The sequence below is a fragment of the Natrix helvetica genome, assembly GCF_964273705.1.
Source record: "Natrix helvetica genome assembly, chromosome: 2".
NCBI lineage: Eukaryota > Metazoa > Chordata > Lepidosauria > Squamata > Natricidae > Natrix > Natrix helvetica.
This window is the reverse complement of record NC_138552.1, coordinates 80,351,322-80,373,942: the sequence shown is the minus strand read 5'-3', so window position 1 is coordinate 80,373,942 and position 22,621 is coordinate 80,351,322. Positions and strand designations below refer to the sequence as shown.

The 22,621-nt window shown below is 38.6% G+C and overlaps 1 protein-coding gene across 1 annotated transcript; it reads right to left on the bottom strand.

Moving 5' to 3' along the window:
* Nucleotides 1-2,324: 2,324 nt before the first annotated feature.
* Nucleotides 2,325-21,478, bottom strand: TYRP1 (tyrosinase related protein 1). The gene is made up of 8 exons (XM_081944459.1): nucleotides 21,347-21,478; nucleotides 19,891-20,343; nucleotides 14,946-15,268; nucleotides 14,083-14,287; nucleotides 10,964-11,131; nucleotides 7,539-7,718; nucleotides 5,182-5,328; nucleotides 2,325-4,391 (listed from the first exon to the last, which is right to left on the bottom strand). Exons 2-8 carry the CDS (start codon nucleotides 20,249-20,251, stop codon nucleotides 4,192-4,194), a joined length of 1,584 nt encoding a protein of 527 aa, XP_081800585.1. The 5' UTR covers nucleotides 20,252-20,343; nucleotides 21,347-21,478; the 3' UTR covers nucleotides 2,325-4,191.
* Nucleotides 21,479-22,621: the final 1,143 nt, after the last annotated feature.

The following is a 22,621-nucleotide window of genomic DNA, read 5'->3' as shown; positions in this document are numbered from 1 at the left end:
CAATTTCTGTTACTCTTTTTCAATTCAAAAGATCCTGTCACTCTTTTGAAATTTATTTTTCATTATTCAGGTGTCTGTTTCCCCCTTCTTTCCCTCCCTCTGTGCTTGCCCAAATAGGATTCTTCATATTTTTGATGTGCCAGTGGAAGTTTAGAAGCCAATGTGACAGTAAATAATAGGTACAAATTCATTCAAATATCTAAAATGTTTCTGCTCTGTATGCCAAACTGATCCAAGCTGTAACTTATGCAAGTTCAAAGGACTTTGGACCACAAAAATTGATTTAGCACAGCAAGGTTGGATGTGGATTGGCATTTATCCAAACTAGGAATTAAAAGAAACACTTGGCACTACATGAAACCTACATGAACAATAATGAAACATGCATATTTTAAGATGTATTTTCTCAAAGAATGAAAAGAATTAATTCCACTTTCTTTTGGAAATGGCTCATGACAACTGTGTTTGATTAAACTATTGTCTAACAGCAGCAGTTAACATCATCTGTAGAGAGTTATAATCCAAAATGTTTAGTATGGGGTTTAATCCTAACCTCTCCAAATAATCCAACATTGTTATATGTACATGTTAAGAAGTATTGAGAAAATGTCATTGAGTAATACATGGAGTGTGCAAAGGTCACTGCTGTTGCCAGATTCCTACACACTGAAAATGAAAAAAAATGAGAATATGGATGCAATTTATTTAGTGTCAAATTTATTGTCAAATTTATATGGCCATCCATTTTACAAAGACTCTGGATGGTGTACAACAAAGCTAAAAAACATTAGTTACTAAGCATTGAGCAATTATTGTTGTTATCATTATTGCAAACAGATAAAAACAAAGCTAAAAACAGGAAAATTGGTTGAAAGAACATTAATAATATCAGAGCCACCCCAATAATTCACTAGTCACCTGGGGTCCCAAAACCTGATGGCATAAGCAGGTCTTGAGAAATTTTCAGAAAGTCAAAAGTGATGAAGCCCAGCCTCATTTCAGTGGGGAGGATATTGCATAATACAGGGGTCACAGCAGAAAAGCCCATTGCCTACAGCCCATCAAAAGTAGCTCCATAGCCAATGGAACCACTACCATGCTCTCTCTGGTGGATCTGGTGGGACAAACAGATGTAATTGGGGAGAGGCTGTCCCTGAGATAACCTTGTTCTACTCCAAAAATTATGTTGCTGTATCTAGCTATAGCTGCCAACCTCTTACTTCTGCAGCTATTAAAAAAAAACCTCCTGCTTTTATTGCCAGCTAACCTGTTCCTTGTAGCAAACCTAGAGCACTTAAACAACTGATAAACAATTGTTCATTCTTGGGCTTAGCAGCTTGTAGGCCCAGGGCTAAATCAACTCTGTAGATCCTCTCCGCTCACTTGTACTCAGTTGCCTTCACAATGGCAAAAGTGAAAGTATGTGCCTTGTGTTTAAAGGAATTAGTCAGTGTACACTTCTAAGAAATATCACTGCTGGTGAGATCCCCAAATAACATCAGCTACGATGCTTCTTGAACAATACCATAGTCATATACATATTTATACTTTCTGATATATTTTTCTATGATCTATTTTCCCCATCTGTGCCCTTTATTTAATCATAAGAAGTGTAACATTTCGTCGGTACATACACAATGCAAGCCCCATTTTCTTTGAATTATAAATGTCATTGAGCTTCTCAACCCCTTTGGATCAAGTATGACCTTTAGCATCTCACACCGTTTATTTAAGAACGATGCCAATTTTACCATTTTTAAGTTCAATTTTAATCCAAGAACTACTTTCTTATTGTTCTGCCCTGTGCTGATCCATGCTAATCCCAACAAAACTGAACCTAGTGGAGCTTATTTACTAGGCTAGTTGTGGAATGTAATCACAATAATATAATTAAATCCATACTCGGGAAGAGGGGATGACCCCCTTCCCCTCAAAACTGGAAAATTATATCAGCTGTGCATAAACTTTACATAACAATTCAGTGCTACAGTTCAGCCGACATAAGTAAGGAGGTGCAAGAATTCTGCCTACCAGAGCTGTATTTAATGAGCACATGGTTTTCTGTGCTGTTAACCCACTCAAATTCCTCTTGGCTGGGCAGATCAAATGTTGTAGAGTTAATAATAAAGAGCTTTGATCTCTGATGTACTGATATCAGAACAAAATTAAATGATCTTCAAGTAGGGGTATCAAAAGGGTTAGCCTAGGCCTGGGGAGACCAAGGTTGTAGTCCATTCTAGCCATTGAAATCCTTAGAGGATTTTGGCCAGTCTCTCTCTCCCTCCCCCCCCCTCTCTCTCCTCCCCCCTCCCTCCCTTCCTCAGCTCAACTAACTCAAAGACTTGTTGTTATGGGGAAAAAAGGGGAGAGGAAATACAGTATATACTACCCTGAGTTCCTAAAGAAAAAGTGAGATTGAAGCAAAGGAACAAGTATCATACAGGCAAAAGCTATGAATGTTCTCTTTTTTTCTCAATAGCCAATATAATGGTTCCTACTGCAGTTTAAGAATGTGCTTGATTTAATGATTTTTTCCTCTGAAAATGCACAACAACAATAAACAACAAAGACAACCCCCCCCCCCCCTGCAAAACATCTTGTCATATTCCTTGCTCTGGGAGTGCTACTCAGAGGCATTTGGGAATTTCTAGCTCTTTTGGCATTATGGGTTTATCCCAGTGGGTCTTAATCCCACTTCTCACAAGCAGGTGTGTGCTAAATCAGAATAGATGTGTAGGATCTGGTTAGGATGATACAAAGCCAGATATCTGATGGACCCTGGGGGCTTTCTGAATGTATTTGGGGATTTTTCCCCCAGTGATTTTATAGGCAGTTTCATTGTACATCTGAGCAATCATTGGAATACAGGTAGTCTTCAACTTATCACCACAGTTAGGACCAGAACTTCCAGTGCTTAGTGATACAATCATTAAATGAGCTTTGCTCCATTTTACAATATTTTTGTCACAGTTGTTAAGCAAATTATCATGGTCATTAATTGGAATCACACACACGAAGCTCCATTTGTGCGAGTGTAGAATGTTTGTGTGTGAAGCTCCATTCACACAAGTGGAGCTTCGCATGCAAGCACAAGGATTTGCTACTCACATGAGTGGAGCTTCACATATACACCTTTACCTATTGGTTGCCCAGTTTCAAACAGCCCATTGCCCGGGGATTGGGGACCCCTGCTCTAACAGACTGCTAAGATAATGTCTGCCAGTTCCTTTTCAGATTTAGTCATTTGTGTTTGGTTGGATTGAATGCCAGTTGGGTGTGATCTAGCATGATGAGTGAGGTAACCTCTTGCAAAAGGATCTTGTTCAGCCTGAGGAGGTTGGGAGGATCTTCTCTGATATCATCAGTGGATTGGACAAATGTCCAACCTGGATGGATTGATATGGATGGATCTTTGGGATTCAGGAGTTATTAATATGTCTTTGAGGGAATTTTCCAAACAATGTCCAGAGCCTTATTTGGGCATGCCTCAATATAAACTTAGTTACAGAAAAACACATCACTACAGGCTGCTGAGATTCTAGAATTCGCTTGATATTGAGGTGCACAGAGACAATCTAGCTGGTGACTGAATCCTAAAAAAACAGGACAGCTGTTTCCTTGGTGCTAGTAGTGTTTTGTGACATCTTATTACAAGATTTGTTTCCTTCTGTTCAATTGTATCCAATTTGGAGACTGCCTGGATTAGTCTCTGAAGTTTTCTTGGCAAAGTTTTCAGAAGTGGTTTGCCATTGCCTTTTTCCTAGGGCTAAGAGAGAGTGACTGGCCCAAGGTCACCCAGCTAACATAATGACTAATTTGGGACTAGAACGGATGATCTCCTGACTTCTAGCCAGATGCTTTCACCACTACATCAAACTGGCTCTCAAAACAAGATTAGTGTAAGCATAATTTTTGCGCCATCTTCCATATAAAAGCAGTTAATACATACTTATTAATTACTTTAACTTCTGTAAAATATTCATTGTTAGTCTTTTATATTGTGAACATACGGCAGATAGAATAGGAGTGAAGTGGGTGAAATCAGTAGAAATGTTGAACCAGTCTAAGAAAGAATATGGATTGGAGATAAATATTAGATAAAGGAAGATTTTTCTCACTCTGAAATGGCCTTTCCTGCAAGCATGGACCAGACACAATAGATGCCATCAAATGCAGATAAGTCACTTATCTTCACACGTTTGACTGCCTTGGGGTTGGAATGCTGTCGTAATCATCTGAATAAGTCAGATGGTGATCGGTGAGAAGTGGCTGGTGTTCTTCCTGTCTCTTGGAATACACAATACAAGAGGCTGCAGCGAATATAATGGCAACCAGGATCAAAGCAGCAACTATTGCAATCGTTATGATTTCAGTCACATGGAGAGCTGGAGCTGAAAGAAATGGGGAAAACACAAAGAAGAGTGTTAGTTTTGGGAGTTGTTAACACACTTGGGAATTTATTTTTGGACGATGTGGAAATTAACCGAATTCCAATAATTTCAAGACCTTATTGATTGCAGCCTAATCCCTCTAGATAAAGCTATTTTTTTTTAAAAAAAAGCCTCCTTGCCATAAATCTAAAACCATAGGCTTTATGGGTTGTTTATTTGTAAGCATTTCTATGCTGCTCATTTCCCAAAATCATTCTCTTTTTTTAACCAATTGAAATACTGAATTGATGGAATGCATCCTTTAAGAATCTGAATTCAGTTCAAAACTTGAGCTATTTACTCTGTAATATAAACTCGTGCAATGAAATGAAAGCTTTTGGTAACATTACTAGAAAATATGTAGCCAATTCAAAATATTTGTTCTTTCTTACTATTAACCAAGCTGTTCATCAAATCAAGACATTGCAATATTTAATTTATTTGACTTGAAGACTTGTTTGCTATATTTTCGATCAGCTGATTCTGATGCTAAAAAGGAGCATTCACCATTTATCAAATACCTTTTTCTTAAACAGATCAATCAAGATATTTAGATTTTTAAAACCACATATTTGAGACTTATCCTGATTAGTATTTAATGATCCAAACCAGTCAAAGAAGCTGCAAAAATCAGTCCAGCCCATGATGGTTATTTTGCACATGATATATACGCAAATAGTAACATTTCTTTTGATCTAAGAGAAAAAAAGTAATATGCTCCTTGATGAAAAGGAGAAATTATATAACTTACATGGCCACTGAACTTCATAACTGTAGCCCAGGTTTTCTGGTGCTGTAACAAACATCTCATCATTGGTTACGGGGGGCCAAAATGGTACCATATTGTATTGTCTGTTGTGTCCAATGGGGGCATTTTCTAATGGATATGTTGAGTTATCTAAACAAAAGGAGGCAACTATTAAAGTTTGAAAACTTGGAATTAAATACTGAAATGGCTTTTCAGAAAAACGGGTTTGACATTATTCATGGCTAATAAAACAGTACTAAATGATAGATTAAACAACAGCATCTGCCTATCTATATCCTTGGGAAAGACTTGATAGGTGGACAATGCCAAATCCATTATAAACAGCAGGCTGACTGTGAGACCAAATGTATTATTCACCTAATGCTGCCCGGCTTCCAGTGTTATTTGGTTAGTTAATGGACTGACAATCTATGGATTATTTTAATAATAGAGGCATGACTGACACACAAATAAAGTGAAGCTTTTAGTCTTGAATTAATGTTTAATGCCACCTTATATGAAAACCATCCTTCTATAGATGCCAAACATTACAAAGCTTAAAATAGATTCATGGACAGAACCAATTAATATTCTATAATAATGTAGGTTGAGTGAATCAAGGGTGTGTGTGTGTGTGTGTGTTTCTAAACCATTTAGGTGTCGTAAAGCTTCTGAAAATCTAAACTTATACCTTGGAGTCTCGCTGTGAATCTTTCATGTAACTTTTTTTAATTGAAAAGTATTCTAGAACAGTGGTCACCAACTGGTGGTGCGTGAGAAAATTTTGGTGGTCCACAGAAAAAAAATATTTGCATTTTTTATATTGCACTAAATACTATTTATCTTTTTTTTAAAAAATCATATTAGTGATTTAAAATTATGAATGTAGTGGTCCTGAGGTCCGAAAGTTGATGACCCCTGTTCTAGAACACATTCTAAAACATATGAAGAACGGTTGCAGGAACTGGGTATGTTTAGCTTAAGAGAAAGAAGGACTAGGGGAGACATGATAGCAGTGTTCCAATATCTCAGGGGTTGCCACAAAGAAGAGGGAGTCAAACTATTTTCCAAGGCACCTGAGGGTAGAACAAGAAGCAATGGGTGGAAACTAATCAAGGAGAGAAGCAACTTAGAACTGAAGAGAAATTTCCTGACAGTGAGGGCAATTAATCAGTGGAACAGCTTGCCTCCAGAAGTTGTGAATGCCCCAACACTGGAAGTCTTTAAGAAGATGTTGGATAGCCATTTGCCTGAAATGGTATAGGGTTTCCTGCCTAGGCAGGGGGTTGGACTAGAAGACCTCCAAGGTCCCTTCCAACTCTACTATTGTATTGTATTAAAATAAGGATTGTCAGTCAGATGCACTCCAGATGCTTTGAATTAACAATTCCACAATCCTTTGACAATGATCGTGCAGACTGAGACTGATGGGAGTTAAAATCTAGGTTATTATTCTTGTTATAAGGAATTTCCCCCACGCATGAATATTTGTGATATTCACAAAGTGTGACTTTTGCCTCATGAAAGCTGAAAATGTATTCATGCTGGACATCCATGCTTGGACATTGATCATGGGTACAATGAATTAAACTGGGCCAGTAGTTAGCCAACTACTTTATCCACTACTAATTGTCTCCTGACATAATCTTGTGAAATTCACCGTGCCTTCCCATCTTTCAGTGCAGTTGAAAGCTGTTGCTCTCATGATGCAGTCCCTAAAAGTTTCTTTTCATCATCATTTTTTAAAATTCTACAAGACTTACAAAAAAAAAATCTAACTTCTACCGTTCCAGTTCCTTTCAGCTGTTATTGCTCAGCAAAGCATGGCATGAACTTAAGGAATTCTCCTGCAGCAACGAACAGTCATATGAATCTTAAGAAATGCCACTTGACTTGCTATTAAAAACACACAGAGAGCATTGCTGTAAGATTTTTAAAGATTACCTTCAAATGTATATCTTACAACAGAGTGTGTATTGTTTGACTTTTCTTTTGGGAAATACAGAGAGCTACACATTCGGGAAGTTAGGAGATGTAAAAAAAATTAAATGCTAGCATTTCTCTTTCTTGGATCTGCTGATGCAAGGAAATACCAGAAGAGCTTATGATCTTCTGGTGTGATTTATCCTTTATCAGCAGTATGTACAGTAATTCCTTTTGGGGGCTAGATTTTATTCTGCTTCCAGTAAGAAGAGATAAAGGATGCAGTTGCGGTTGGTTGCATTGCTGTTGTGGGATCTTAGCATCTTCTTTAGAGAGGCAGAGATTGTTGCCTGGATAATTTATCTCAAGGACTGTGTTGGGTATGGATTGTACCTTGTATTCTATACAGAGGAATAAGATAAATACAAATATCTCACCAGGGTTATGCCTTCTCAGCCATTCATCAAAAACAGCATCTGTAAACGTGTGGAGGAGAACGAAAATGGGATCATTTGGGGATAAATGAGTTTGCCCTCCAGTTCCATTCAAAAACAGATGAGCCAAGTTGTGAAGGCTTCGCACTGCCGGATCGTACTTTCCTGAAGGATTGCTGTAGCCTGGAAATGAGAATAAAGAAGAGGGGAACAATTGATTTATATTGATTTTTTCCTAGGATGATTTGATTGCTTATTTGTACCCTATCACTATATTAAGTGTTGTGCCTTATGATTCGTGATGAATATATCTTTTCTTTTATGTACACTGAGAGCATATGCACCAAAGACAAATTCCTTGTGTGTCCAATCACACTTGGCCAATAAAGAATTCTATTCTATTCTATTCTATTCTATTCTATTCTATTCTATTCTATTCTATTCTATTCTATTCTATTCTATTCTATTCTATTCTATTCTATTCTATTCTGAAGCAATTCTGGAACTGTTGCCTGTCCAAATTAAGCACAGTTCTGCCTAGCACAATATCAAATAAATGTTTTAATCTTCTCCACAGAAATTGCTTTGCTAAAAGACTAGGCCAATTATATGAAAAAAAGGACTATCCCATAGCCCAGACATAAATTCCTGTTTCCCAAGAACAGTTAAGTGTGAGATCAGTTACTCTTAGCAATATATTACAATATGCCTGGCTCAGACGTTGGTTGCACAAAATGAGGTAGAGCACATGGCTACTGAAGACAAAGGGGGGAGGGAGGGAGAATCTGTTTTCCAGCACTGAACAAAACAATTACTTTGTATCAATCTGGCAATAATATAGCAGAAATCTCTGTATGCATTCAATAAATATGGGTGCTCCTCTGTTCTCCAGCGGCCAAGATATTTTTTTTTCAGTGCTCCATGTGTCTTTTAGAAGTGACTTGGGGCTTCTGAAAAACCTAACTAGCACTCTAGATTTCTTGGCATGCATGAATCTTGATTGTTATTTAGCCCAATGTTAAGATGAAGTTAGGTATCTGTAATTGGAGTGAATAAAATTAAGCATTTAGTATAATGTAGTTATCATCCCGTATATTAATTCCTTGCAAATTCATTCTTGCAATATAACTATGCTTTTGTTTAACACACTTGTGGAATAGCTCTGTCCAGATTCTGTGGTACTTTTCATTCTTGGAACTCTGCTTTAAATATCTATCTGGTGCTGTTTTTTTTAAAGCTTTCTATCAAAAAGAGAGGGGGGAGGGAGGGAGGGAGGAAGGGAGAGAGAGAAAGAGAGAGAGAGGGAAGGAGAGAGAGAGAGACAGCAGCTAGAGAGGGAGGAAGGGAGAGAGAGAGAGAGAGAGAGAGAGAGAACCCAGATACATACATACAACATACATATACATATACTGTAGTATACCTACATACCTACATACCTACATACCTACATACCTACATACCTACATACCTACCTACATACCTACATACATACATACATACATACATACAAGGGGTCCTCTGAGCTTGCTTGTTTTCTTGCAGATATTTCATTATCCCGACTAGGTAAGATCATTTTATCTTTTGGTGTCTTGTCTAACTGTGTGTATGTACAATGTGTGTGTGTGTGTGTGTGTGTGTGTTTGTGTGTATGTATGTATAAATAATTGGGAGTTCATACTTTCCTATCAGGTGTTGAGAGACCTCAACAGCAGAAGCCATCTTGGTTGTACCAAAATATATTATTCTAAATATGCAATAGCATCAGGAAAGGTGATATAACCAACTGTTTCCCTGATATACTTATCCCTTTTTTTAGGGTTGAGGATGAGATGATATTCTCAACAACTGAAATAGGATGCAGGATTCTATACTTTCACTGTTCAATTTTGTAGGTGAAATGTAGGTGAAATGTATTGAGCCATTTGATCATGTCAAGTACTGAACTGTAATATTGTGCTGGATGGGACTTCTCCAAATGTGATGTAGGTAAAAACACATCTGTTATGATGGCTCAGACTAACCATGATAATTCTCCTCTGAGACAAAAAAACCTCAGTCTTGTTAAGTGACATAGTCAGTAAATGAGTACCACGTGTATTTCTCTTCTGCTGAATTGAGTTTCTGAATTGTTTGCTGTTGGTGGTTGTTTTCTCACTTCCTTCCTTATCTTAACATAAGGATAGCTATACAACCTGGAATGGACCTGTGTAAATGGTTTGTACAGTTAGGGACGTACCATATTTAACTGTATTCGGTAAACATATTTAACTAAATCAAAATTGATTGGTAGAACTGCTTAATTTAATTAATTGGAAAAGGTCATATTGATTTTATTTAGAATGTTTTCTGTACATTAATAAAGTCCACTTTGCACAGTAAAGTCCACTTCCCACCAAAGGTGGTCCCTATTTTTCTACTTGCATTTTTTTTACGTGCTTTCAAACTATTAGGTTGGCAGAAGCTGGAACAAATAACGAGAGTTAACCCTGTTATGTGGCACTAGGAATTTGAACGGCTGAACTGCAAACCTTTTGATCGACAATCTCAGCGTCTTAGGCATTGAGCCACTGTGTCCCTTTATTCCTCTGCCTATGTGTTGTTTAATATCTAGGGGCCTGCAGGTATAATGTAATGTAATGTAATGCAATGCAATGCAATGCAATGCAATGCAATGCAATGCAATGCAATGCAATGCAATGCAATGCAATGCAATGCAATGCAATGCAATGCAATATGGCAAGAGAGGAAATTTGAGTATGTCACTGCTTTTAACAAAGTCATGAATATGCTATGTTTTGAAGTGCTTATTTTTTTTTAAAAAAAGAATCATTTCCCAAGGCAAAGTACCATAAGCCTTAGCCTTAAATCAGGGGTGTCCAAACTTGGGAACTTTAAGACTTGTGGACTTCAACTCCCAGAATTCCCCAGCCAGCATGGCTGGCTGGGGAATTCTGGGAGTTGAAGTCCACAAGTCTTAAAGTTCCCAAGTTTGGACACCCCTGCCTTAAATAGTATTGCTTGCTGAAGTTGATAAAGCCAACATTTGCTTTCATTTCACCCATCACTGAGGGCCACTGATTTTGAGAAAACCTGCTGAATTCAATAAAGGAGTTCCCTCACATCCTATACAATACAATAGCAGAGTTGGAAGGGACCTTGGAGGTCTTCTAGTCCAACACTCTGCCTAGGCAGGAAACCCTATACCGTTTCAGACAGATGGCTATCCAACATCTTCTTAAAGACTTCCAGTGTTTGTTTCCAGATTTGGAAAACCAGATAATGAATCTTGGGGTGGGGTGGGGTGGTTTCCTAAACAATTTTCCACAAAAGGACTTGAACCGGTGGGTTTTTTCCACTTCAGTGTGAGGAGTGTGGTGGATTTCACCTCTGGTTTCAAGAGTTTGTTTGTTTGCTTTGGAGTGACTTGCCTTCTACTGTGTTACGGAAACTGTCTGCTGAATTGGAGTAGAATGGAGGTGTGTCAAATAATCCGACTTCTAAGCAAAGAGCAACATCCTCAGGTTCTGGGAGACGCTGCACCATGGGACGGGCGACGTTTCCGGCTGGATTGCGTCTAATTGGACCACCTTCTGTGCCTGACATTTGAAAAAAACAAAACAAAAGCAGGGGCATGAGGGAGGGGGAATAAGATTTAATGGATTATCGGGTTAATCTCGTAATTTAAGAAATAATGCAGGGAAGGCATCTTGGAGGGAAAAAAACAATCCCATTTTTAGCCCCAAACCACTCACAGTTAATGTTGCATATCACTACTTAACCTGCTGAATTTCTTTTATTTTTCCAAAGACAAGTTATCATACGCTAAATACAGAAAATACATAGGAGATTTATGCACGATCTCTCCACTTGGTTGTGCTCAATTGTTATGTTTTTTCCTCCTCTAACTTTATTTCACTCTATTTATGCATTGGTTCCCCCCCCCCCCAAAAGCAGACTGAATAGAAATATGGTATTAATTTGCATATACATTGTTTCCCTATATGTACATTTTTGGTAGAGATATTTTGAGCTGTGAATTAAACTAGAGAATTCTAAATGTGCAGCTGTTGATATATAAAAGGTATATTGGTTTTTATGTAAGTTTGAAGAGGGTAACATGGGAATCACTAAAACATAAAACATTAGTCTGAATAGATTTCTTCTCTTTATCTGCTACTTCGGGGCTTTTATAGTAGAAGGAGGATGGTAGCAATATTATATAGGCGTATATAAAGGGTAATAGAAAACATTATGATATATAAAAGTAAAGTAAGACCTAGTTTTAAGACATTGAGTCAGAAAGATGCTTCTCTGTGATGGGCCCCACCCTCTGGAATGACCTTCCCCCTGATATTAGAATAACCACGGACCTTCCGTAAGAAGCTTAAAACCCACCTGTTCAATTTAGCCGGCCTGGCCCAATCCCAGCTCTCCCACCTCAGTCGGTATTTTAAATTTTACGGGTTGGTTTTAGGCCGAGTTTTAATTTTTATAATTTGTACAGGGGTTAAGGTTTAATTTGATTTTAATGGTATTTATTTATTCTTATGTGTATGGTTTTTTAATTTGGTGCCTGTACACCGCCCCGAGTCCCTTTGGGGAGAGGGGGCGGTCTAGAAATCAAATAAATTGAAATTAAATTGAATTTAAATTTTGCCTCTGCCATTAATTCAATCAATGGCCTTAGATTACAGATGTAATGCTGAGACAGTAGGGTAATTGGCAATCAGCTTTGGCAATTTTAAGAAAGATGGACTTAAACTGAATTCTGGGAGTTAAAGTCCACCCATCTAAAAGTTGCCAAGGTTGAGAAACATTGTGCTAGAGTTACATTCATCTCCCTCAACCTCTTGGACATAGCACATATAGTCTCTGTTGCAAAATTGTAACTGTTAATGAAACAGTAGGGAAAAGAATGACATAGGGAAAAACCATATTTTAAAAGTTAATAAAACCTATGGCTTTTCTCTGGATTTACCCAGTTTTTTTTCTTTTGAGCTCTGTGCATGTTTTTCAATTGGAACCTCAAAGTGTGGATCTCAAACCAGTGTGTCCCAGAAAAGAGCTAGACATTCTGGAATGAGTCTTTCTTCTTATCTCTAGATTGGACCTCTCCTTGATACTGTCAATCCTGAAGCTGATCTGACCAGAGCCATATTGGAGCTTCAGTGCTGCCACACTGGAGCTGAGGGATAGGGAGGGGGGATTAGAGATAGAGGGGTTTGTGTACCCAAAATAAAATACTTTCTCTTGGGAACCAAGGACATTCTCACACCTGGACCATGGAAGAAGGAAGGAGGGCTCCAGCTGACTAGACAATGTCTTGATTGGACCATGTGATTGATTTTTTGAGGTTTGAGGAAAAACTTTCTCTTTTATCTGGTGAAAACCGCGGGAACCTTAGAGTTGGTTTTCACCAGATATGTGCCAATATGATATTTCCAAATGAAAGTATTCTTTGAAGAATCTACATGCCTCAGAGTCTTGCTTGCTATGGATTTATTACTTGGAAACCTGACAGAGAGGTTTCCACCTGTTATTTCTTGTCCTGACCTCAGGTACTTTGGAGAATCGGTTGAGCCCCTCTTCTCTGGGACAACTCCTTCTCTGTGACAACCCCACAGCCTATGGTCTGACCTAAGCATGGTACACTATGCTTATCTGCTACAACATCCTACCTGTCAACAATTACTTCAGCTTCAACATCAATAATACAGGCGCAAAACAGTGGTGGGTTTCTAACCGGTTTATTACCGGTTTCGCTCGTGCACGCACTTGTGCACCTGTGAAACACTTCTGCGCATGCGCAGAAGCATCTGGGCAGGTGGGCAGAGCCTCCTGCCACCACCACTACCGGTTCAGCCGAACTGGGAGCAACCCACCTCTTGGGCAAACAATAGATACAAACTCAAGGTAAACCACTCCAAACTCGATTGCAGAAAATACAACTTCAGCAACAGAGTGTTCAGTGCCTGGAATGCTCTACCTGACTCTGTTGTTACATCCTCTAACCCCCACAGCTTCAACCTTGAATTGTCTAATATGGACTTCACCTCATTCCTAAGAGGTCCGTAAAGGGGGCATATATAAGCGCACCACCATGCCTACCTTCCCTGTCCTACTGTCTCCATTTATTTATAGTAATTTCCTTGTTTATGTCCATATTTATACTTATACCTGTTATCTTGTACATGTTCGACAAACTAAATAAAATACAAATAAAATACAAATAAATTTGGAACACTGCTATCATGTCACTCCAAGTTCTTCCCTTCATTAGACTAGGTATACATTTGAAAGAAAGCAGAATTTTCCTCAACATCTAAAATTGGAAGTGTTTCACATGATGGTGAACTTTATTGATAAAAAGCGTTCATGCCCTCTGAATGAAACATGTAATGTTTTGTGTGTATGGGCACACTTTGAGGTAAAGATAAAATTAAACCTGCTAGGTTCCATATCTGAACCAAAAAGAATTCTTAAATATCTTTATTACTCTTACGGAAACTGCGATAAGAGCTAAATAGCACTACAAATCTAGGCTTACTGTTGCAAATGGTTCCCAATGTGTCGTAGTCTTCAATAGCCTCACACAAGATGCGCCACTGTGAGAAGATTGAATTGGGGCTGAGAAGAGAATCTTCAAAGCTGCTTCTGGATCCCATGAGATCATCTGTACAGATGTCACAGTTGTTTCTACCTGTGGCAAAGTTCCAATAAGGGAGGGCAAAAGAAGGATCCTGTAGCATACCCTGGTGTAGAGAATATGGGATTCATGATGAGCCATGCTGTGTTGCAGACAGAATCACACAATTCACAAGGAAATGCAAATCATTCTTGGCCGTTCCTTCCCTAGCAGGCCACTATAGTGAATTTGGAACTTCTAATATATGGATTTGAATATGATACTTCTCATTCTAATAAGAGGCATTTGTGTGAAAAAAAAACCAGGTTCCTATTTCCAACTGTAGGGAGTGGCCTTGTATACTCAGGGTATCTGCAGCCTGGATAAATCCCTGGTGCTATTCAGATGTTTTGTATGTCAACTAATCTCACTTTTTTTTTGATATGTGTGTGTGTGGTTATGGGAGTTTTGAATGATTTTATATTTAAATAATTGCCAAACAGCAGGTTGCCTAGGCCACCCAACATTAATTATCTACAGCAGAGATGTCCATCTTGGCAACTTTAAGACTTATGGACTTCCAATTCCCAGAATTCCCTAGCTAGGCATGAATTCTGGGAGTTGAAGTCCACAAGTCTTAAAATTGCCAAGGTTGGGCATCCTGAACTACAGCTTTCCCAGTAGCTCCTTTTAGGCAAGGAGCATCATTACTCCAAATTGAAAATGAGATAGGGCTTGCCTGTTCTTTGATCTGATACTAGGCAATATAAATAAAAATACTTTACCTGAATATCTCTCTCCAGTTGTAGCAGGTGATATCTGTGCCAGGTGAGAAATGCTGGTCCTTCATGGGAGAAATCTACTCCAGCAAAACTTCGCTGTCCAGGCCCAAGATAAGTTTTTCTGACCGAGTAATAATGAGACCACACAAAATAGTTATAAATGGACACATTTTCAAATTGTGGAGTGTTGCCATCAGGACCCAAGATCTCCTCACGTCTCCTGGTTGCGATCATAAAGTCAGGGTGGGTTGTAGTTTTGGCTTGCTGTAAGACTCTTAGAAACTCACTCTTTTCTTCACTACTAAAATCCAGAAGATTTCGTCTAACTGGAGATCAAGGAAATAGAATTAAAGCCATACTAAAGAAACAGTGGAAATACCATCAGAAGACTGAAAATACATGCTTATCAATATCCTGGTTCCCAAATAAAATCACATTTCAACAAGATGTTGAACCTAGGGAAGATGGATAAAAATACTTAAAGATTTTGAAATAAAATATGAAACCAGAATGTGGGCTGCACAGTATAGGTTATTATATCATATAATTTAATTCAATTTAGTTTATAAATTAAGCCAGAGATTTTAAGGAAGGCTTCTATAGTTCTGAAGCATGCAAATGCAAGTAGATAAACAAGTACCACTTTGGTGGGAAGGTAACGGTGCTCCATAATGTCATGCTGGTCACATGACCATGGAACTGCCTTTGAAAGCGCTGGCTCAATGGCCTTGAAACGGAGATGAACACCGCTCCCATAGTCAGCAACAACTAGCAGAGTAAAACCCACAGGGGCTCCTTTACCTTTTTACCACTATAAATAATGTGATTATTTGGGGAGCTGGGAACTGGAATAGCCTTTTGATGAAACCTTTCAGACTTTCTATGATATAATAAAGTGTTTTGAATTAATATATCACCTCCTCACCCTTCACTGCAGACAGAGTAAATGCGTTGTGCACGTAGATGTTTTATGTAATGCAGTTGCTTTTGGTTGAGTTTATTATTTATGAAGCAAAAAGAGAGATACGAGCCATTCTGCAGATACATAGATTAACATATCTCATGAATTTCAAAAAATGTATTTGATGAAGCTCATCAACTATATGAGGGTTCTAAATTCCACATTTCACTTCATACCTCGAATTAGCTTATCAATTAATATGTCCCTTGAATGAGAATAAATGTGGAGGTAGGTAAAATGCCCCTTGATTAATTTATGTATCAGATTTGTTGGCCACCCATTTTACCAAAGGGTAACTCTGGGTGGAATGAATGCATGATCAATTCACTTTTTCAGGAAGTAGAGGATGCACAAAAGATTTAGAGCTGCATTGCAAAAAAAAAAAAAAAAAAAAAACCCATGATGAAGAACACATCTTCATGATCTTCATTCACTAGTTGCAATGCTTAGAAACTTTCCCACACTGTATATTTGGAATGAAGGTTTCAGTAAGGGAAAGTTATAGTAACTGATATTTTACCTTCACGTAAACAAGCAAACAAACAAGGAGGCTGGTACTTAAGCCACTAAAAACAACAACCAACAATATATTTTCCCCACTGAAAACTTTACATGCACATTGCAATTTGGAAACTGTTTTTAAATTTTGAATTGGTAAGATGTAGCTGTTTTATGTATTTCTTTGGAGTATTTGCATATCATAGCTCCACAAGGATCTTTCATGAAGTTAATAAAAACAGTTAAAACAATGTATCTCCATCACAATCGCGGTCTCTATAAAATCACAACCTACAGTAAATTCTGATAGGAAACTATTTCACAGGGATAACTCATAAAGTAAAAAATGTCATGCCCTTATTTCCCTCCTGTGATCTCACATGGAAAAGATCCCTAAACACAGCATTTGGAACAACAAATGCACATAGCAGGACGCAATAGCATACCCAGATGCCATGCAATAAACAAAATCAACTCAAATTGTACTCAGAAGCCTATTGTAAACTACTGTGGCACCCCCCAAAAACACTGTTTTATGACATGGATAGCTGTTTCTTGCCCGCAAGAGATTCCCAACCTTCCCAATCCCATGGAGCACACATTTCAGTCAACAATTTTAAACATAATAAAGGTATTAGTATTTGTTGTCAGGACCTCATTCAGGAAAGGCTGAAGCTAGACAAAGTCTTCTCTAGCTACAATCTCCATTGTCTGTCTAGCATTAGCTGTGAATCTAGGAGGATCCCTAGTTGTGGATATTTTATTTTAGCAACAGTAACTCCCCATTTCATTATTACTGGGGCAGGAAAAGATGTCAAATGTCTTCTGGACAAACAATAACCTGTTTTGCAGGGATTCAATTTCAGTTTCTATCCATTCACTTTCTTTTTTTGTGTGCTTAAAAATATTTTTATTTTTCCCTTTCAAATTCATTCTTAGATATACATTCTTATAATTGCTATTTAACATTTGTCTATTCATCATAGTCTCTATATTCATTTTTACACACACACATATATATGAACCCTATCCATCCAATTTCTATTGGCCTGCAACTAATTCCATTGCATTCCCGGATTGGTTGGGAACAGAAATGTATAGCTGGCATACTGTGATGGTTCTTCAACCCAAACTAGTGAATGACTTCTCCAAATATCTCCATGTTTGTATGTATGTATGTATGTATGTATGTATGTATGTATGTATGTATGTATATATATATTACAGTTACAAGAGTGTGATAGCATGTGTACTGCAGCAGTAGAGGGGGAGGATTTTGACAGCTCAGAGCTTTCCTAGAAAGAGATCCAGATCAAGAGACTGCACAACCCCAAGCTGGATAGGAGAGGAGGAAAGCTGTTCAGGGCAACCACACCCTAAAATCTTTCAAGATATGTTAAATAGCTTAGAAATTTATAGCTTTAGTTTGGCAAGATTCTGTCTATTGGGTGTCTAACACATTGATGTCAGGTCCAAGCCAAGAGCTGCGACAGTGAGATCCAAATGAGTCCATTATTTTATTTGCTTGAACCTAAATAGCGATAGTCCTCGACATACAACAATTCATTTAGTTACTGTTCAACGTTGCAACAGCACTGAAAAAGTGACATGACCATTTTTCACACTTATGACCATTGCAGCATCCCCATGGTCACATGATCAAAATTCAGATGCTTGGCAACCAGCTCCTATTTATGTCGGTTGTGATGTCCTGGAGTCATATGACCAGCTTTTGTGACCCTCTGACAAGCAAAATCAATGGGGAGTCCAGATTCACCTAACAATCTTGTTACTAACTTAACATGTGTGATGATTCACTTAACAACTGCGGCAAGAACAGTCATAAAATGGGGCAAAATTTATTTAACAAATGCTTCATTTAGCAACATACATTTTGAGCTTAATTGGGGTCGTAATTTGAGGACTACCTATATATCATGAGCGATTCTAGGGTGTGATTACTCTGAACCTCTTCCTTCCTCCCCCCCATCCAACTCATGACTCTTTATCTGAGCTTCTTTTGTGGAGTTGGCAAAATCCTTCCTGCTCTGCTGCTACAAATGTACATCCCATCACAAAGAGTAACAAATCATCACTGCCTGGATGACCTTTCTTTCTCACAACAAACTGGTACTGTCCACTTAGGAAGGAATGGAATCACAATAAAACAGTGCCTGCAATCCAGAGCTCTGATAGATGCTACAGAAAAATACCAATGTCAACAGTCTTGAAAGCTGTTGAGAGGTCCAAAAGGTCTAGGAGGGGTGCACTTCTGTTATCTAAGTCCTGATAAAAGTCATCCGCCAGGCTGAATGACAGTGGATTCTCTCCTATAACCAAGCCTGAATGTTGACCAAAAGAAATCCAGATAATCTGCTGCATTTCTCAACATACCTAATGTAACTTCTGAGGAGTCTAAGAACTGTTCTTAAAAAAAAATCTGCATTTTCACTTTTTCCTTGGTTTTTTTTAATTCATCACAGTGTTTATTTATTGGATTAAATCATACACTGGGTTTGAGAGCATTTTTATTGTTCAATGAGAAGAACAAAAAATGCTTGTTGAAAACAAATTCTTTTACTGTTTTTCGAGATCATCTCAGATTCATGTATTAATTATCTTCTTTTAACTAAATATTGTTATGCGCTCACATTCTTTGATCATTGCTGAATGCTTGGCCTTGGGAATTATTCAAAATCCATGTAGCATTAGCAAGACAAGCAAAACAGGCATTTCTCGGAATCAAACAACATAGAAAACCCCACTTAGAATAATTCTTAATGGCCTGAACAGAAAGATATTGCTATTGGGCTGCTGTTTATATCTTCTACTGACTTTACTACCAGGAAGCTTTCAAACAAAATATGTATTTTATGACTTTTATGTTCCTTCTCCCTCGGGTCTTCTTGTTGTTCTGATCATCATCCTCTATGGCAGTGGTTCTCAACCTGTGGGTTGGGACCCCTTTGGGGTCGAACGACCCTTTCACAGGGGTTGCCTAAAACCATCGGAAAACACATATTTTCGATGGTCTTAGGAACCGAGACACCAATTTGATGGCTGGGGGTCACCACAACATGTGGAACTGTATTAAAGGGTCGTGGCATTGGGAAGGTTGAGAACCACTGCTCTATGGCAATTTTTTTTTAGTGGAGAAGACGCATGAAGCTGGAAGGCCCACTACATCGGTATGAAATAAATTAGCACTAGATTGCCAATTCAGTCATGAATATGCATGCATTTCCCAATTATTTACTTATGGTTTATTTGTTTTCTTTTTTAAAACATATTTTTTTAAAGATTTAGAGACTTAGGCTTGAGTGAGCGAAAGATGTAAAGATAGATGCCAACACATTTATCATTTGAGATGATCAGGCAGGCACCTCATGAAGCCATTCTTCAAACATCAGCATCATTACTGGAAGAGCCAAGAAAGAAGCCCAAAGGCAGAACAGAAAAAGGATTGCATTCTCTTGCTATTGTGCTTACCTATATTAATCTTCTGGTCACAGGTGGGGCCAGTCCAGCCAGGTTGGCATGAGCCACAGTTGTAACCATAATAATTGCGGTTGCACCGACAAGTTCGATTGAAGAAACGAAGAGGCCACTGCTCGCGGTCATCTCGACCATCATGCATATATTGAGGTCCATGGGGTCGGGAATCTGCTATTACTTGTACGCACTGGCCTCTTCCAGAAGATGAGCCACAGCGATCTGAACCAGGAACCACTCCGGGAGACAGGTCTGGACAACATTCGCCTTGGATCAGCACATCCACTGTAGCACATTGCCGTGGGAACTGAGCATTAGTTGCTTCTAATAGGAGGAGTAGCAGTAGTGCAAGATGCATAATAACTTTCAGATCCCAACAAAGCAAAGGTGTAAGGTTGCGTCTCTAGGTGTTTGGGAAATTATCTTAATTTCTTTGTAGGAAACCGGGCTCTGAAATAAAAAGGGGGAAAAGGGTGTAAAAATCCCCTGTTGAATGCTATAAACTCCTATTTCACCTATGAAAAGGAATACCCCGCTTCCATTTTTTTTAGGGTTGAATTCGTGGTTATCAATAAAAAAGTAAAGGTAAAGGTTCCCCTCACACATATGTGCTAGTCGTTCCCGACTCTAGGGGACGGTGCTCATCTCTGTTTCAAAGCTGAAGAGCCAGTCTGAAGACGTCTTCGTGGTCATGTGGCCGGCATGACTAAACACCAAAGGTGCATGGAGTGCTGTTACCTTCCCACCAAAGGTGGTCCCTATTTTTCGACTTGCATTTTACATGCTTTCGAACTGGCAGAAACTGGGACAAATAACGGGAGCTCACTCCATTACACAGCGCTAGGGATTCGAACTGCCGAACTACCAACCTTTCTGATTGACAAGCTCAGCGTCTTGGCCACTGAGCCACTGCATCCCCTTGTTTATCAATATCAACATTCAAAACAATGGTACCTAAAAGTTCCTTTAGATTACTTAAAATAATTCTTGCGTCAATGCACTGTAAGCCCCATTATGGGGTTCGAAGAAAAAGACGCATACACACTTGTTGCAAACCTAAAGGAACCATGACATCCTTTAAGTTTAAACATAGTTTTCATCGTTCCCAGAGGAAGCTGTAGATCCATACAGCCATTTCTATATTCCTATAATCAATCTATTTCAATTCCCATATCTTTTGCTTCTCCCTCTTCACAAACATAAAGGATCACAATAGCATTGTGTCCAATCCTCCAATTATATTTCCAAGTATACCAAGCAATAAACCTTTTCACATATTAATTACCACAATAATAGTTTACAATACCTAATAGTTTTAACACTCCTGCTCTGATAAACATATCCCCTAGATTAACCTTAATTTCCTCAACTCCAAGTATAAATTACATACATTATGCACTTTATCACTCTAATTTCTCTCCAAAGTATATTTTCCAAGATCTCTGCCTTTTACCTTTTTTATTTACGGATGTCTTGAGCCCTTCTCGGTAGAATTTTCCTTTCATTCCCCTGTTTTCCCCCTGTTTCTCTACTCCCGAACCAAGCAGTGCTAATTTGTTTGGGATAATCTATTTTCTAATCCTGGTCTTGCCAACTATTTGGTCTGGCACAACCCTTTCTCTTTCTCTCTGCTTCTAATCCTTTTCTACCTCAATGGGCTTCTTTGAATAAGTAGCTGAGCAGCACATGATGCTTTTCATGCTGATCTTGTGATTTTAAAAGTTTCAGGAAATGTCAAAGGCAAGTAATTGCAAGGAAAACACAGAAACCCAAACTGAGGAGGCTTAGTAGTTTTCATGCCAAGTGCAACAAAACCCTTGTCTCTCTGTTTGTGGGTTTTTGTTACGGCAATGAGGGTCTCCTTAAAGCATTTAATAAGCGCACCCCTTGTTGAAAGACCTAAATAAACAGAATTCACCCTTTCCTTCTAAATTGATTGGTTATGTGCATTAAGTTGTTTTTGATTCTTAGGGAACGCATATAAATATTTTTTTTCCCATGACAATCTGTCTTCAGCCTGTTCTTTCAAGTTTCAGAGTGGTCCATTCATTGCCATCGCAACCAAGTCCATCCACTTTGTTTCAAGGTCTTCCTCTATTCTCCATCCTTCCATCTCTCTCAACATAAGAGCCCCCTCCAGAGAGCTGGGTCTTTGTATAGTGTATGAAAACGTCTCCCATATAATCCTTTTCTGCAACGGCCGAGTTAGTGGGAGTAAAACAGTGCCTTCATAATTCAGCAATACAATTGTTACAAATTTGGGTTTAGCCATCAGGTAATTTTCTAATTTGCAGACAAAAACCATGAATCAAAAATGAAACTTTTTGCTTTCTGTGAAACACAGAAGATGGTTTAAAGATAAGCCATAGAAAGAAGGATGAGCAGGATAAGCATACTCAACTGTAGACATCAGGGGTGGGTTGCTGCAGGTTTTACTACCGGTTCACAACCCACACATGTCAGGCGCGTGCTGTTCAATATAAATTGTTCTGTGCGCATGCGCAGAACAATTTACAGTGAACTGCACATGCGCAGTCACTAAAGTCCAAAATGGGGTTGGCCCAGCGGCAGCGAGGAAACCGGTTCAGGGGCTGGCAGGCTGTTGGTTCTGTGAACCAGGCTTGAATTCCACTACCGGTTCATCTGAACTGGGCCGAACTGGGAACAACCCACCTCTGGTATACATATAAGAGGTCTAAGAAAGGAGCAGGAAAAAAATTCAAATGGG